General features: G+C 46.4%; 1 protein-coding gene across 3 annotated transcripts in view; it reads right to left on the bottom strand.

Moving 5' to 3' along the window:
• LOC126248386 (crossover junction endonuclease MUS81) overlaps positions 1 to 15615 on the bottom strand; it is a 214678-nt gene that overhangs the window by 142926 nt on the left and 56137 nt on the right. For all 3 annotated transcript variants that reach the window (XM_049949329.1, XM_049949328.1, XM_049949330.1), the window contains exon 3: positions 4590 to 4762. In XM_049949329.1, coding sequence (XP_049805286.1) covers positions 4590 to 4762 — 173 coding nt within the window. The remainder of the gene's footprint in view (positions 1 to 4589; positions 4763 to 15615) is intronic.

Here is a 15615-nt window from a genome sequence, read left to right as displayed (position 1 = left end):
GACATATCAGGATTGTCTTTTTAAGTACCAGCAACAATAACAGACTATTCAGTTCTGCACTTAAAAGTTTAATCCAAGGGATGGAACAATCTGGGTGTAACAGATGCCATACACCTTGTGATGGAATTTGTAGGGAAGGAAAACAGATAATGTGTAAAGTGGTGAGAGGAAGAGTGCACTGCAGAGGCAAGGGAAAACTGTAAACACAATAGGTAGGAGACGAGATACTGGCAGAAGTAAAGCTGTGAGTACCGGGCGTGAGTCGTGCTTCGGTAGCTCAGATGGTAGAGCGCTTGCCCGCGAAAGGCAAAGGTCCCGAGTTCGAGTCTCGGTCGGGCACACAGTTTTAATCTGCCAGGAAGTTGCATATCAGTGCACACTCCGCTGCAGAGTGAAAATCTCATTCTGGAAACATCCCCCAGGCTGTGGCTAAGCCATGTCTCCGCTATATCCTTTCTTTCAGGAGTGCTAGTTCTGCAAGGTTCGCAGGAGAGCTTCTGTAAAGTTTGGAAGGTAGGAGACGAGATACTGGCAGAAGTAAAGCTGTGAGTACCGGGCGTGAGTCGTGCTTCGGTAGCTCAGATGGTAGAGCGCTTGCCCGCGAAAGGCAAAGGTCCCGAGTTCGAGTCTCGGTCGGGCACACAGTTTTAATCTGCCAGGAAGTTTCATATCAGCGCACACTCCGCTGCAGAGTGAAAATCTCATTCTGGAAACATCCCCCAGGCTGTGGCTAAGCCATGTCTCCGCTATATCCTTTCTTTCAGGAGTGCTAGTTCTGCAAGGTTCGCAGGAGAGCTTCTGTAAAGTTTGGAAGGTAGGAGACGAGATACTGGCAGAAGTAAAGCTGTGAGTACCGGGCGTGAGTCGTGCTTCGGTAGCTCAGATGGTAGAGCGCTTGCCCGCGAAAGGCAAAGGTCCCGAGTTCGAGTCTCGGTCGGGCACACAGTTTTAATCTGCTAGGAAGTTTCATATCAGCACACACTCCGCTGCAGAGTGAAAATCTCATTCTGGAAACATCCCCCCGGCTGTGGCTAAGCCATTTCTCCACTATATCCTTTCTTTCAGGAGTGCTAGTTCTGCAAGGTTCGCAGGAGAGCTTCTGTAAAGTTTGGAAGGTAGGAGACGAGATACTGGCAGAAGTAAAGCTGTGAGTACCGGGCGTGAGTCGTGCTTCGGTAGCTCAGATGGTAGAGCGCTTGCCCGCAAAAGGCAGAGGTCCCGAGTTCGAGTCTCGGTCGGGCACACAGTTTTAATCTGCCAGGAAGTTTCATATCAGTGCACACTCCGCTGCAGAGTGAAAATCTCATTCTGGAAACATCCCCCAGGCTGTGGCTAAGCCATGTCTCCGCTATATCCTTTCTTTCAGGAGTGCTAGTTCTGCAAGGTTCGCAGGAGAGCTTCTGTAAAGTTTGGAAGGTAGGAGACGAGATACTGGCAGAAGTAAAGTTGTGAGTACCGGGCGTGAGTCGTGCTTCGGTAGCTCAGATGGTAGAGCGCTTGCCCGCGAAAGGCAAAGGTCCCGAGTTCGAGCCTCGGTCGGGCACACAGTTTTAATCTGCCAGGAAGTTTCATATCAACGCACACTCCGCTGCAGAGTGAAAATCTCATTCTGGAAACATCCCCCAGGCTGTGGCTAAGCCATGTCTCCGCTATATCCTTTCTTTCAGGAGTGCTAGTTCTGCAAGGTTCGCAGGAGAGCTTCTGTAAAGTTTGGAAGGTAGGAGACGAGATACTGGCAGAAGTAAAGCTGTGAGTACCGGGCGTGAGTCGTGCTTCGGTAGCTCAGATGGTAGAGAGCTTGCCCGCAAAAGGCAAAGGTCCCGAGTTCGAGTCTCGGTCGGGCACACAGTTTTAATCTGCCAGGAAGTTTCATATCAGCGCACACTCCGCTGCAGAGTGAAAATCTCATTCTGGAAACAATAGTACCACATCGTTTTAGTAGTTCATAGGTTCAGGAGCAGCATGGAACCCCAGTGATATGTTGTGCCAGATGAAATAACACTCATCAGCACAGTGGTGGGTTCTTATATTTACTTCTGGAGGAGGCCGAGTAGATACTACAACATACACAAAATATTAGATCACTTTATTATCACTTGACCAAAATGAAATACTTAACTTTGTAGCAATCCATGATCACATGAATGTCATGTGTATTTATTTCTGTCATTGAACACTAACTTATTACTTGATCTTGTACAGATAATAATCTCTTCTCTCAAAGTAAAACTGACTACAAACTTTCCTACATGGTTGTGTCTCATACAACTCTCACACTGCTGGCTGCAGTGAGTCTATGCTGTCATCTTCAGTGACATTTGCAGGGTGGGGTTAGCGGCACTCTATTCTGACATAAGCAAGCATGCTGCAGTGGTGGCATACGGAACTCTTGAGGATGTGTCTACACTGATTTCTCTCATTTCTTCATCATGTCTTGCAGTGACTGTGCTTACTTGTCGTTCCATCACAAGGTACCAACCTCACCTCGGAACCTTGTTCTTCGGACTACACTACATGATATGCAGGACAGACTCTGACTTAACTCTGCAGCTGGGTGTCGCAATAGTGCTGGCTCAACACCCTGGACAGTGTTCTGCCATCAGTAGTTGACAGTGTTGCTGAATGGTGTTGTACAACACAGTGCTTTCTCAGCCGAGCGCATGATGAGACCCTACCACCTATCACAGCATCCCTGACCAGAGAGGGCATAAATACAGGTCAGCTGATAGCACCATTACTTGTATGTCGTAAATTTGACCGATGCAGTCTCCACCAACTAAGTGAAGCCAGTGATCTACTAGCAAGCAGGTGTGTATTTTTCAATTATTGACACAACAATAGCATAAACAAGTTTGAATGTATTTTTACTTGTGAAATTCAACATAACAGCTTTTCGTTTTTTTTGGTCTTCTATTTATACACAGGGCACTGAATGGAAAGTTTGGATGTGATAATTTTCTTAATGTATAAGGTATTTCTGATAAACCTTGAACGATGCTGTATAAATCATGGGCTTCAAGCATAACCTTACTGAGCACTATTATGTGCTCTATAATACCACATTAATATCATTTGCAGATTTACAAAGAGCCTTTGGCAATTTTGATTGAAAAACACTCTTTGGAATTATGAAGTTATCAGAGGTAAAATGTAGGAAGCAAAAGGCTTTCTATAACTTCTGTAGAAACCAGACTCTAGTTATAAGAGTTGAACAATTTGAAAGGGAAGCAGTAATTGCGAAGGTAGTGAGACACCGTTGTAGCCTACACCCCCATGTTCTTAAATCTGTACATAGAGAAAGCAGTAAAGGGAACTATGCAGAAATTTTTGTAGGGAATTAGATTTGAGGGGGATAAAATAAAAATTCAGAGGTTTATCAGTGACTTAATCCCGTCAGGCTTCGCAAAGGACTTGGAAGAGCAGATGAACACGATCATTGCTCTTTTAAAAATAGGTTATAGGATGAATATCAACCAAGGTAAAAGCTGAGGAAATGTGCATTGAAGAGATGTGCATCCAACTGTAAAGAAAAGAGCTGTATGGCACAAATTTACTAAAGAAAGAGATAGGTTAACAGGACACAACCCAAGGCATTAAGGGACAGTTAATTCGGTAATGGAGAGAGAGTGGGGGTGGGTGAGAGTGGACCACTCGGGGGGGGGGGGGGGGAGGAGGAGGAGGAGGAGGAGGAGGAGGAGGAGGAGGAGGAAGGGGTAGCATTGCATTAGGAAAACTATGTTTGACTACGGTAAGAAGGGTCAAGTAGATGTAGGTTGCAGTGGTTATGCAGAAATGAAGACATTTGCAGAGGATAGAATAAGGTGGGGAGTTGCACAACTCACATTTTCAAATTGAATAGCAGAAATCAACAATCACAACATGTTTTCCTGCATTCTTTTGTGGTGGGAGTGTTTAAATATGTTTTCACAGCATTCTCCAAATGGTACCATTAAAACAATATGGGTCTTTGCTTTTTTTTATCTTACTTGCTACAATTTTCTGACACATTAAGCACTTATCTTCTTTTCTTACTGTGTGTCCTTATTGCCTCTGTGTGTGTGTTTTGGGGGGGGGGGGGGGGGTGTCACTGAAATTGTCACTCGATAAAAAGCAAATTAAAGTCACCACCAGGGTATCTCAGTCCAACAGAATTAGGTTACCTTAGAATAACTCTAGCCTATTCTCTTGTTGCTTCACTGTCTTTGCCTACACACTTGTCACAATAGTTCATATCACCTTGGGTTGGGATGGGAGTTTTCTGACAGATTCATATCACTTCCTGCATAGGATGAGATGGTTTTATAATAGGCATGAAGATGCTTGGCATTAAGCAACAATGGTAAACAAATACAAATAAAGAGCAGGCAATTACAGCTTGTACAATGCTACACATGTGAAGAACATAAATCTTTTACAGGCAGCTTCGTTTTTCCTTTATTGGTATGAGAACCAGAGAAACTGATCATGTTAATCAAAAGGATTTAGGCTTTCAAGAATGGCAGAAACATGTAGCATATTGTTCATATATAGTACTATATAATACTAAAATTTACTTTAATCATTACTTTGCTCACACTAGTTATACTCACTCCATTTTCTGGTGATTTTGCACTTCTGGAAGTAGTTCTATTTTTAGCTGATTTAAGAAGCTTTGTCTTCTGTTCAGTTTGCCCAGCTGACTTTGACTTTCTTCTTACTTGACTTTTGGGCTTTGATGCGCGTGGACCAATACTCACATCCTGAGCGAGAAAATCAGGAGATTCTGAAAAATCGAAAAGAATTTGTTTTACAAGACAAGGATGAAAATTAAAATGTCTGACACATGTGAATATACTTTCAAGATTCTTTCTGCACACACAAAAATTTAACAATTGAGGATTTCAAAATGAAAACCAGAAAAAGTAAGTAATTTGCCAGTCATAATTTTCAGATATGTAGCCATTTCATATCCAAATACAATACACAATTAATTGTGCAGTACGGAAATTTCTGGTTGAGGAAGTTTAGGTTGGTTGGTTTGTGGGATTAAAGGGACCAGACTGCTACGGTCATCGGTCCCTTTTTCCAAAACTTAAAAACATCCACATAGAATAAAAACGAACAACGGAATAGACAACAGACGACACAGGACAAGAAAGACAGGCAGAGACCAGACAAAAGGAATTAAAATCACACAGTGTGTGACAGTGGTTGGCCGACCATAGAGACAAAAAAAGGAAAAGCCAACCACCGAGAAACACATTAAAAGCTCAATCTAAAATTGTAGGCCAAAGGCCAGACTCAACATACAAGAAACATAACAAACACTCAGATTAAGTGATAAAAACCCCTGCCCGAATAAAATGCAAAACTAAGCCTGCCATGGCAGCATCATTTGTTAAAAGGGCAGGGAGCGTGTCAGGCAGTGCGAACGTCTGCCTGAGCACAGCTAAAAGTTGACACTCCAACAAAATATGGACCACCGTCAAAACGGAACCGCAGCAACATAAAGGTGGGTCCTCACATCGCAATAAGTGGCCGTGCATCATCCATGCCAGCAGAGGACAACAGACTCCTTGCGAGAGACCTGCAAGGAGGATTGCCACACACCGGTATCCTCCTTGATGGCCCGAAGTTTGTTTGGTGAAGGCAGGGCGTACCATTCAGTGTCCCAAGGTTCGAAAACTTTGCAGCGTAAGACAGCTCGCAGTCTCCGGGAGGCCAATGTCCAGAGTCGGTTCACTGGTGGCCTGTTTGGCCAAGCGGTTAACATGTTCATTGCCCGGGATACTGACATGACCAGGGGTCCACACAAAGACCACAGAGCGGCCGCAACGGGCAAGAGTATAGAGGGACTCCTGGACAACCATCACCAGACAAGAGCGAGGGAAGCACTGGTTGATAGCTCGTAAACCGCTTAGGGAGTCGCTACAGATAACAAAGGACTCACCTGAGCAGGAGCAGATATACTCTAGGACACGAAAGATGGCGACCAGCTCAGCAGTGAAAACGCTGCAGCCAGCCGGCAATGAATTTTGTTCGTAGTCGTCCCCTAGAGTCAGAGCATAACTGCCATGACCAGCAACCATCGAACCATCAGTGTAAACAATGCCAGAGCCCTGATATGTGGCAAGGATGGATAGAAAGCAGCGGCAGATGGCCTCTGGAGCTACTGAGTCCTTCGGGCCCTGTGCCAATTCAAGCTGAAGGCAAGGGTGGGGAACACACCATGGGGGTGTACACAGAGGGGCCCGGAAAGGAGGTGGAAGAGGGAAAACCCCAAGCCCAGAGAGAAGCTCTCTGACGCGGACCGCGATCGTACAACCCGACCGGGGCCAACGTTCTGGGAGACGGACGACCGACTGCGGAAACAGGAGACGATAATTAGGATGCTTGGGCAAGCTACAAACATGCGTTGCATAAGCGGCCAGTAAACGTTGGCGCCACAACCGCAGTGGAGAGACACCTGCCCCCACAAGTATGCTGTCCACAGGGCTGGTCCGGAAAGTACCAGTGGCAAGTCGTATCCTGCTGTGTAGGATTGGGTCCAGCACCAACGCAGATGGGGATGCTGAACCATAAGCCAGGCTCCCGTAATCCAGACGAGACTGGATTAAAACCTGCTAGAGCCGTAAGAGGGTAGATCGGTCAGCGCCCCAACTGGTGTGGCTCAAGCATCGCAGAGCATTAAGATGACGCCAACACATCTGCTTAAGCTGCCGAATATGTGGGAGCCAAGTCAACCGGGCATCAAAAACCACACCCAAAAGTGATTTCCCTAAATCACTCCAGGCAAATGCCGGGATGGTTCCTCTGAAAGGGCACGGCCGACTTCCTTCCCCATCCTTCCCTAATCCGATGAGACCGATGACCACGCTGTCTGGTCTCCTTCCCCAAAACCAACCAACCAACCACACCCAAAAACCGATGTGTCTCCACCACAGCAAGAAGTTCGCTGGCAAGATACTGTTCGGCGCTGGCAGAAATGCATAACGCAGGTCTTGGTAGCCGAAAACTGGAAGCCATGCGCTACAGCCAAACACTGCGCCTTACGGATAGCGCCCTGCAGCTGACGTACAGCAGCTGCAATGCCAATGGAACTATAGTAGAGGCAGAAGTCGTCAGCATACAAGGAAGCTGAGACAGACGTCCCACCGCCACAGCGAGCCCGTTAATTGCAATTAAAAACAGGCAGACACTTAAAACAGATCCCTGTTGCACCCCGTTCTCCTGAACTCAGGAGGAACTATGGGAGGCCGTGACTTGCACGTGGAAGGTTCGATGCGGCAGAAAATTTCTGATGAAAATCAGCAGTGGACCCCGAAGACCCCAACCATGAAGTGTAGAGAGGATGCGATGGCGCCATGTCATATCATACGCCTTCCGCATGTCGAAAAAGACAGCGACGAGGTGCTGACGGCGGGCAAAGGCCGTACCGATGGCTGACTACAGGCTCACCAGATTGTCGGCGGCAGAGCGGCCGTTACGGAACCCACCCTGAGACGGAGCCAGAAGGCCCCGAGACTCTAGTATCCAGCTCAACCTCCGGCTCACCATGCGTTCGAGCAACTTGCAAAGAACGTTGGTGAGGCTAATGGAGTGGTAGCTGTCCACCTCCAATAGGTTCTTGCCAGGTTTCAAACGGGGATAACAATGCTTTCCCGCCATTGCGACGGAAACTCACCCTCGACCCAGATACGGTTGTAAAGATCGAGGAGGCGTTGCTGGCAGTCCACTGAGAGGTGTTTCAGCATCTGACAGTGGATGTGATCTGGCCCGGGAGCTGTACCAGGGCAAGCGGCTAGGGCACTGTGGAATTCCCACTCAGTGAATGGGACACCGTAGGATTCAGGGTGGTACGTGTGAAACGAAAGTCGCCGATGTTCCAACCGCTGTTTAAGGGAGCGGAAAGCCAGTGGGTAATTCACAGATGCGGAACTGACAGCAAAATAGTCTGCCAAGCAGTTTGCAATTATGTCGGAGTCGGTACAAATTGCCCCAGTCCGTGACAGCGCAGGGACGCTGACAGGGGTCCGATAGCCATAGAGGCGTCTAATCTTTGCCCAGACCTGTGATGGAGAGACATGGAAGCCAATGGTGGAGACATACCGTTCCCAGCACTCCTGCTTGCGTTGGCGGATAAGGCGGCGGGCCTGTGCACGCAGCCGTTTAAAGGCGATGAGGTGTTCTATGGAGGGATGTCGCTTGTGACGCTGGAGTGCCCGCCGGCGATCTTTAATCGCCTCAGCGATCACAGGCGACCACCAAAGCACAGTCCCCCGCCGAGGGGACCCAGAAGAACGGGGAATGGCAGATTCTGTGGCAAGAACGATGCCGGTGGTGACCGAGTGAACCACCACATCAACGGCTTCATTAGAAAGAGGCACAATAGCGGCCATGGAGGAGAACAAGTCCCAGTCAGCCTTGTTCATAGCCCATCTGCAAGGGCGCAGAGAAGAGTGACGCTGTGGCAGTGACAGAAAGATCGGAAAGTGGTCACTGCCACACAGGTCGTCAAGCACATTCCATTGGACAGAGGGTAACAGAGGGTAAGAGGCTAGGGCTGCAGATTGAAAGGTCGATGGCGGAGTACGTGCCATGCGCCACACTGAAATGTGTGAAGGCACCATCATTTAAAATGGAAAGGTCGAGCTGTGTCAATACATGCTCAATGGTGGCGCCTTGACCTGTTGCCACTGACCCACCCCACAGAGGGTTATGGGCAATGAAGTCGCCCAGTAACAGGAAAGGTGGCGGTAATTGGGCTATTAGCGCAGCCAGGACATGCTGTGGGACATCACCATCCAGTGGAAGATAAAGGCTGCAGATAGTAACAGCCTGTGGTGTCCACACCCGAACATTGACAGCCTCTACAGGTGTTTGTAGAGGGACAGACTCGCTGTGAAGGGAGTGAAGGACATAGATGCAGACACCACCAGATACCCTTTCATAAGCTGCCCGGTTCCTACAATAACCCCGATAGCCACGGAGGGCTGGGGTTCACATTGCCGGAAACCAAGTTTCCTGAAGAGCAATGCAGAGGAAAGGGTGAAGGCTGATAAGTTGTCGGAGCTCAGCAAGATGGTGGAAGAAACCGCTGCAGTTCCACTGGAGGATGATATTGTCCATGGCTGAGAAAGGCGTGAAGGGACTGGGGAGGCAGATTACGCCGCTGGGTCACCTGCTGCCTCCAATTGAGCACCTGTGCTAGTGCTATCTATGGTGTCTGAGGGACCAGCGAGATCGAGATCCTCAGTGGATGCCGGAATCTCCACCTTGTCCTCAGATGCACAGCTGGAAGGTTGCGGTGGGGTGGGTGCCACCGCGAGTTTCTTGGGCTTAGAGCTCTTCTTCTTGGATTTCTCACGCTGCTCCTTGGGTTTCACTGGCTGGGAGGGCTTCACCGATTCAGTCTCTGGGACGGAGGAGGATCGTGGAGCCCTACGACCAGGTGGTTATGGGCACTTATGCCACTGTCTGTCATCAGCCTTCCTGCTGGTGGAAACCTGGGAAGGGAGGGACCCAAGGGACCCCTTGCAAGCGTGAGAAGCCGAAGAAGTTGGATGCTTCTCCGGCTTAGAAACAGGGACGGATGTCCCCGATGTGTGTGTGTGTGTGTGTGTGGGGGGGGGGGGGGGCGGGTGTTGCTCCCGACGTAGGTGGCGCAGGAGCAACAGGGGGGATAGTGCCCCCCATGGGCAAGGGGGCATGTGGAGTTGTACGGCCCTGTGATTTGGCTTGAATATGTTAAACTGATGGGGCTAACACGGTTGTCGTTGCAGCAGCAGAGGAGGAAGTCATTTGCACAGGATGTAGTCGTTCATATTTCCGCTTGGCCTCAGTATAGGTCAGTCGGCCCAGGGTCTTATATTCCATGATCTTGCACTCTTTCTGTAAGATCCTGCAGTCTGGTGAGCAAGGTGAATGATGCTCTCCGCAGTTGACACAGATGGGAGGCGGGGCACATGGAGTATCGGGATGTGATGGGCGTCCGCAGTCTCGACATGTGAGGCTGGAAGTGCAGTGGGAAGACATGTGGCTGAACTTCCAGCACTTAAAGCACCGCATCGGGGTAGGGATATAGGGCTTGATGTCACATCGGTAGACCATCACCTTGACCTTTCCCAGTAATGTATCACTCTGGAAGGCCAAAATGAAGGCACTGGTAGCAATCTGATTATCCTTCGGACCCCGATGAACGCGCCAGACGAAATGTACACCTCAGCGCTCTAAATTGGCGCACAATTCATCATCAGACTGTAGAAGGAGGTCCCTATGGTAAATAATACCCTGGAACATACTTAAACTCTTATGTGGTGTGATCGTAACAGCAACATCCCCCAACTTGTCACAAGTAAGTAACCGTCGTGACTGGGCAGAGGATGCCGTTTTTATCAGTACTGACCCAGAGAGCATTTTGGACAAGCCCTCCACCTCCCCAAACCTTTCCTCTAAATGCTCTACAAAGAACTGAGGCTTCACGGATACAAAGGATTCACCATCCGCTCTGGTACAGACAAGATACCGAGGCGAATACGTTTCACTGTCATTCATAGCCTTTCGTTCCTCCCATGGTGTTGCCAGGGAGGGGAACGATTTGAGGTCATACACGTTAGCTTTAAAATGAGCCCTCGAACGCTTAGAGACTGCTGGTGGCTGGCCACCAGCAAGAAATGATGTGCCACGCTTCATTGCATCTCATCCACCCTGATGCCACCTACTCTGACAAAGGGCCCTCCCCACGGGCGCCACCCAGCCTCAGCAAGGGCCACCTGGCAGGATGGCCATTCCCGGGAGTCCCGATGCCCCAGGAGGATAGGCATCTACTCCTTGGGATACGTGGGGAGTTAACGGCGCAGCATCAGCAGAGCGATCCCTGTGTTGTCAGGGGGCTACAACCAACAGGGTACATGGCAGTCCCACCACAACGGACTGGCCACCGTGCTGGATATTAGGTGCAATAAAGTCCATGGTCGTCGCCTCCGCAAAAAGCAACAGTGCATAGTGGAAATTGCACATAGGAACACATCCTCGCCCAAGAGATGGAGAATGAGCAGGACGGCAATGCGACGACGGTAAAACTGGCTAGAGGTCTCAATGCACGATGGACAAAATGCAGCATGTAAGGAGCCCTTCCCCAATCGGCTCGCTCTTCTGAAGAATTTTGAGACATGGAGGTCAAACCCGACAGGGGACCATCACATAAGGGCCGAAACGTTTGAGACTCCTTTTAGTCGCCACTTACGACAGGCAGGAATACCGCGGGCCAATTCTTATCCCTGAACCTGCAGGGGGATGAGGAAATTTATAATGTAACACTAGCTTTAGTAACAGAATGTCATGACGTTTGACACTAGAAACACATTCACAGAAGATATTTCAGGTTTTATAGAAAGGGACAGTAGTGTGATATCATGCACTATTGATACCATGCCGTGCATTCCATGTTGAGACAGTGCTAGTAGCCCATGTGGCTGCACTGCCAATCTACTACCAGTTCCATGACACACCCTCCTCTGCTTGCATGGCCACTGACACCACGGAGCCAATTTAAAGGATGCTGCACCGCTCAAGGCTAGTCTCTGTCTGTTGGTCGAATTCTGCATGTGTACTCAAAGTGTTATCAGTTAGCCACTGTTGTTGTTGCTGTCATTGTTGTTGTTGTTTATGACGAACCTATCTACCTCAAGAACATGCACTGGATTGTATTGTGGACTTCTTGTTACCCAAGTTAAGTAAAATGAGTTACTTATACACTAAGTATGCATTTCATTATTTTTGCTCTATGTCTTAGAACCTACCAACTCTTCGGCATCCACCACTGCAGCAGCCAAACAAACAGGAACACAAGCGACCTTGATAACATGTAACTATAGTAATACACAGTATTATGGTAGATTTGTCCCACAGAAACAAGGGATGGTAATCCAGAATAAATTTTCACTCTGCAATAGAACATATGCCAATTTGAAACTTACTTGCAGATTAAAACTGCATGCCACACCAGGACTCTAACCTGAGACCTTTACCTGGAAACAATGCCATAGGCTGTGGCCAAGCCACTTCTCTGCAATACACTTTCTTCCAGGAGTGCTTGTCTCACAAAGTATGCAGAAGACCTTCTGTTAAGTCTGGAAGGTAGAAGAGAGGTATTGATGGAAGAAAAGCTGTGTGGGCACATCATGAGTTTATTTCTGCATGTTCAGTAATAAACCGTAATTAGCCTTCAACTTCACAGATCATCTATGGCACACACTTTTAGCAAGATATACTGACGGAAAGTCCAGGATATGGAAATAGATCACAGCTAATCATATAGAAGAGGTTCTGAGGGGCAGACAGGTAGACACACAGAGGGGAAATGCATGCATAAACCAACGATCTTAATTCCCGGGGCTGCTGCTCCACTATAATTTGGTCTACTGTAGGTCACTTTAATTAATTACAACACAGGGTATTGCAGGAAAGAAAGAATGTATGTTCATGTGCAAAACCACAAATAAATACAGATGTAACTCTGACCTCCATGTATTTTCTCTTTAATGGAGAATACTATGAACAAACAGAAGGCATTACAATGGGGAGCACACTCTCGCCTGTGGTCGCAAATTTCTATATGGTGTACTTCACAGAGGAAACTTTAGTGTCATCCAAATGGAAACCTACTTGTTTTCTTCATTATGTGGATCAAACATTAGTGATCTGGCCCCATGAAAGGGACAGGCTCCTAGACTTCCTTACACACCTGAACTCTATACATCCTAACATCAAATTCACTATGGAGAGCAGAAGGAAGATTACCATTCCTGGATGTCATGGTCAAAAGAAGAGTGGATGGCACCGTGGGCCATGAGGTGTACGGGAAGAAAATGCACACTGACCTGTATTTGCATGTGGATAGCTGCCATCACCCTTTGCAGAGGAATGAGGTGCTAAATACACTGGTGCACAGGGTGCACACCATCTCTGACGCAGAGTGTCTGCCCCATGAGCTGGAACATCTTAAAACTGTATTCTGGAAAAACAGGTACTTGGAATGGCAGATCAGACGCGCTCTCTGCCCCACCTTTACAGTACGGCATGTGGAGACGGAAGAAGTCACACGGAGGAAGAGAGAGTCGCTGCCTATATACCGTATACTGGCGCACTATCGGGGAAAATAGGATGAATATTGAGGAAACATCGAGTAGGAACTGTCTTTTACCCACCCAATAGAACATGAGCATTTGCAGAAGACTGGCATATACCAGATCCCGTGTCAGTGTAGGAAGACTCATATTAGACAGACAGTGCACACCATCAAAGATAGTTGACGAGAACATCAGAGGCACGCTCGACTTAGGTATCCCAACAAGTTGGCAGTCACAGAGCACTGTTTGTCCAAAAATCACGAAATGGACTACCAACATACCAGGGTCTTGGCACAGACATCTAAATACTGGGACAGTGTTGTTAGAGAGGCTATCGAAATTTGTACCATGGACAGACTCATCAACCGAGATTGCGGCTATAACCTCAGCAAGGCATGGGAACCAGCACTGAGCCTAATTAAATAGACGCTCAGCAAAGAAAACGAATGCGAGACCACGGCGGATGAGGCAATTACACTGATGCCACCACAGATGCCAACACCAGCATCTCAGTGACTGCCTACCCGCAGCCGCGGACCGCAGAGAGAGCGCCTTGCAGGGGGAGGGGATTTAAGACGGCCGCCCGCCCTCAGGAGCTCAATTTGCCAGCGGACCTGATGATGGTGACATGTCTGATCACCGAAATATTGTGCCCTTTGGACACTATGGACCGGTAGTACAACCATGGACTCTTTGAGCATGATAATTTTATTTTCAAAGTGTAAGCAGTTAATATATTACAATTTTTATGTGACAATGACAAGCAATTTGTTGCAGACAATCATTACAGAACTTGAAGAAGCTGGGAAAAATAAGTTTCCTCCCATTTCAAAAAGGATTTGTTACATCAATAAATTCACTTTTTGGATTTTTCACATTTGTGAAAAATTCCGGGTCAACCTACATCCTGGCTGCCAGACTGAATCTTGAAAGTTTATTTATATAATTCGCAGTTTTGGCAAATTTTATAATAATCCCATAGCCTAGGAGAATTTTCCTATATATATATATATATATATATATATATATATATATATATATATATATATATATATGTGTGTGTGTTGAAGTTCCACATGATGCCTCTCCAAGACTACAATAATGTGATTTTCTGATGATTTGTTAAAACACTACAGACCTCTATAAATGTGTGTATTTGTGAAAATGCAACGAAAAGGAAAATTGAAAAATTGTAATAAAGAAACCAAAAGTGATAGAGATCTGAATTTATTTTCAATAAATACTTAGTTCCCAATACTTTGACACATGATCAATACACACACAGTTCTGAGCTCTCTCTCTCTCTCTCTCTCTCTCTCTCTCTCTCTCTCTCTCCCTCCCCCTTTCTTTCCTTTTTTTCCTTTTTAATAAATTGAAAATTTGTAACGTTTTGCGAATTTCAAAATTATGTTTTGAGAAATGATAAAGTGGAAGGACTGCTAACTGTCAGCTATGATATTAATGCATCAAATCTTTAAACTGTCAAAATATTTGTACATGAACATGACATAATCTGAAATTTTTTGGTTCTTTAGTAATTATTTTCTCCAAACCCCCATCCCAAATGTTCTAAAAATTTCATGGCTCGTTAGTTTGTCATTGTACTTACGGAATGTACAATCAGAAAGGGCAATACTTGTCTATACAAAATGTGAGAAATTTTTTGGCAGACCTAGCTCTACTCTCAAGATCAAAAAATTACGGACACTTAAAGATTTAAATTGATTGCTTATTTTATGTAAAGGTCATGCAAAACTGTTATTTATGAATGAAAATTTGTTTGAAAGCGTTTTACAACAAAAATGAGATATAGAATATTTATACCAATTTTTCTTTTTATGGTATTATTCACAAATTATTATAGTCTTCTGTCATGATTTTATTTCTTCATGACTTTCCTTGAATTAAAATTGCCTACAATGTACTGTTGAAGAGAGTTGATCTGTTTTTTTATCTGCTTTTCAATGAACTTGTATAGCTGAGCTGGATCTGCACACGGACAAGCATGATTCAACAAGAGCAGTACTTGGGAAATTGGAACTGCACACTGATCTTTTGATGATGGCCATTTGAAAGCATTAGCCAGGACCATGAGGTGTCAAAGTGGAGACAGTTATATCTTGCAGCTCATGAGAGACAGTTATTATCTGTCACATCCACCACTGATTATCATACACACAACAAATGAAGTGGCTGGCTATGAAGTCTTCTAATGTATACTGTGGTCTCTGCATTTCACACACAATAACAGGCTGCATTTCATGAACAATCATTCTCGCAATGTATGAGCTACTCTGGGATGCAACCCAGTCGTGACATGATTGAATTCCTACCACAGGCTTCACAGCAGACCACTCTTCTCTCTTTTTTAAATGGAATTCCCTTCATGTACTTTCATTTAGAATTAAGAGTTTCATGTTTGTTACTAATGTTGATATGGTGTGTACAAATCCATTAGCATGCCTTATAGCATCAACAGCTTCATGCCGATTAGCTCATACAACTG

Source organism: Schistocerca nitens, chromosome 3, assembly GCF_023898315.1.
Source record: "Schistocerca nitens isolate TAMUIC-IGC-003100 chromosome 3, iqSchNite1.1, whole genome shotgun sequence".
Classification (NCBI taxonomy): domain Eukaryota; kingdom Metazoa; phylum Arthropoda; class Insecta; order Orthoptera; family Acrididae; genus Schistocerca; species Schistocerca nitens.
This window is presented reverse-complemented; position numbering and strand designations above follow the sequence as displayed.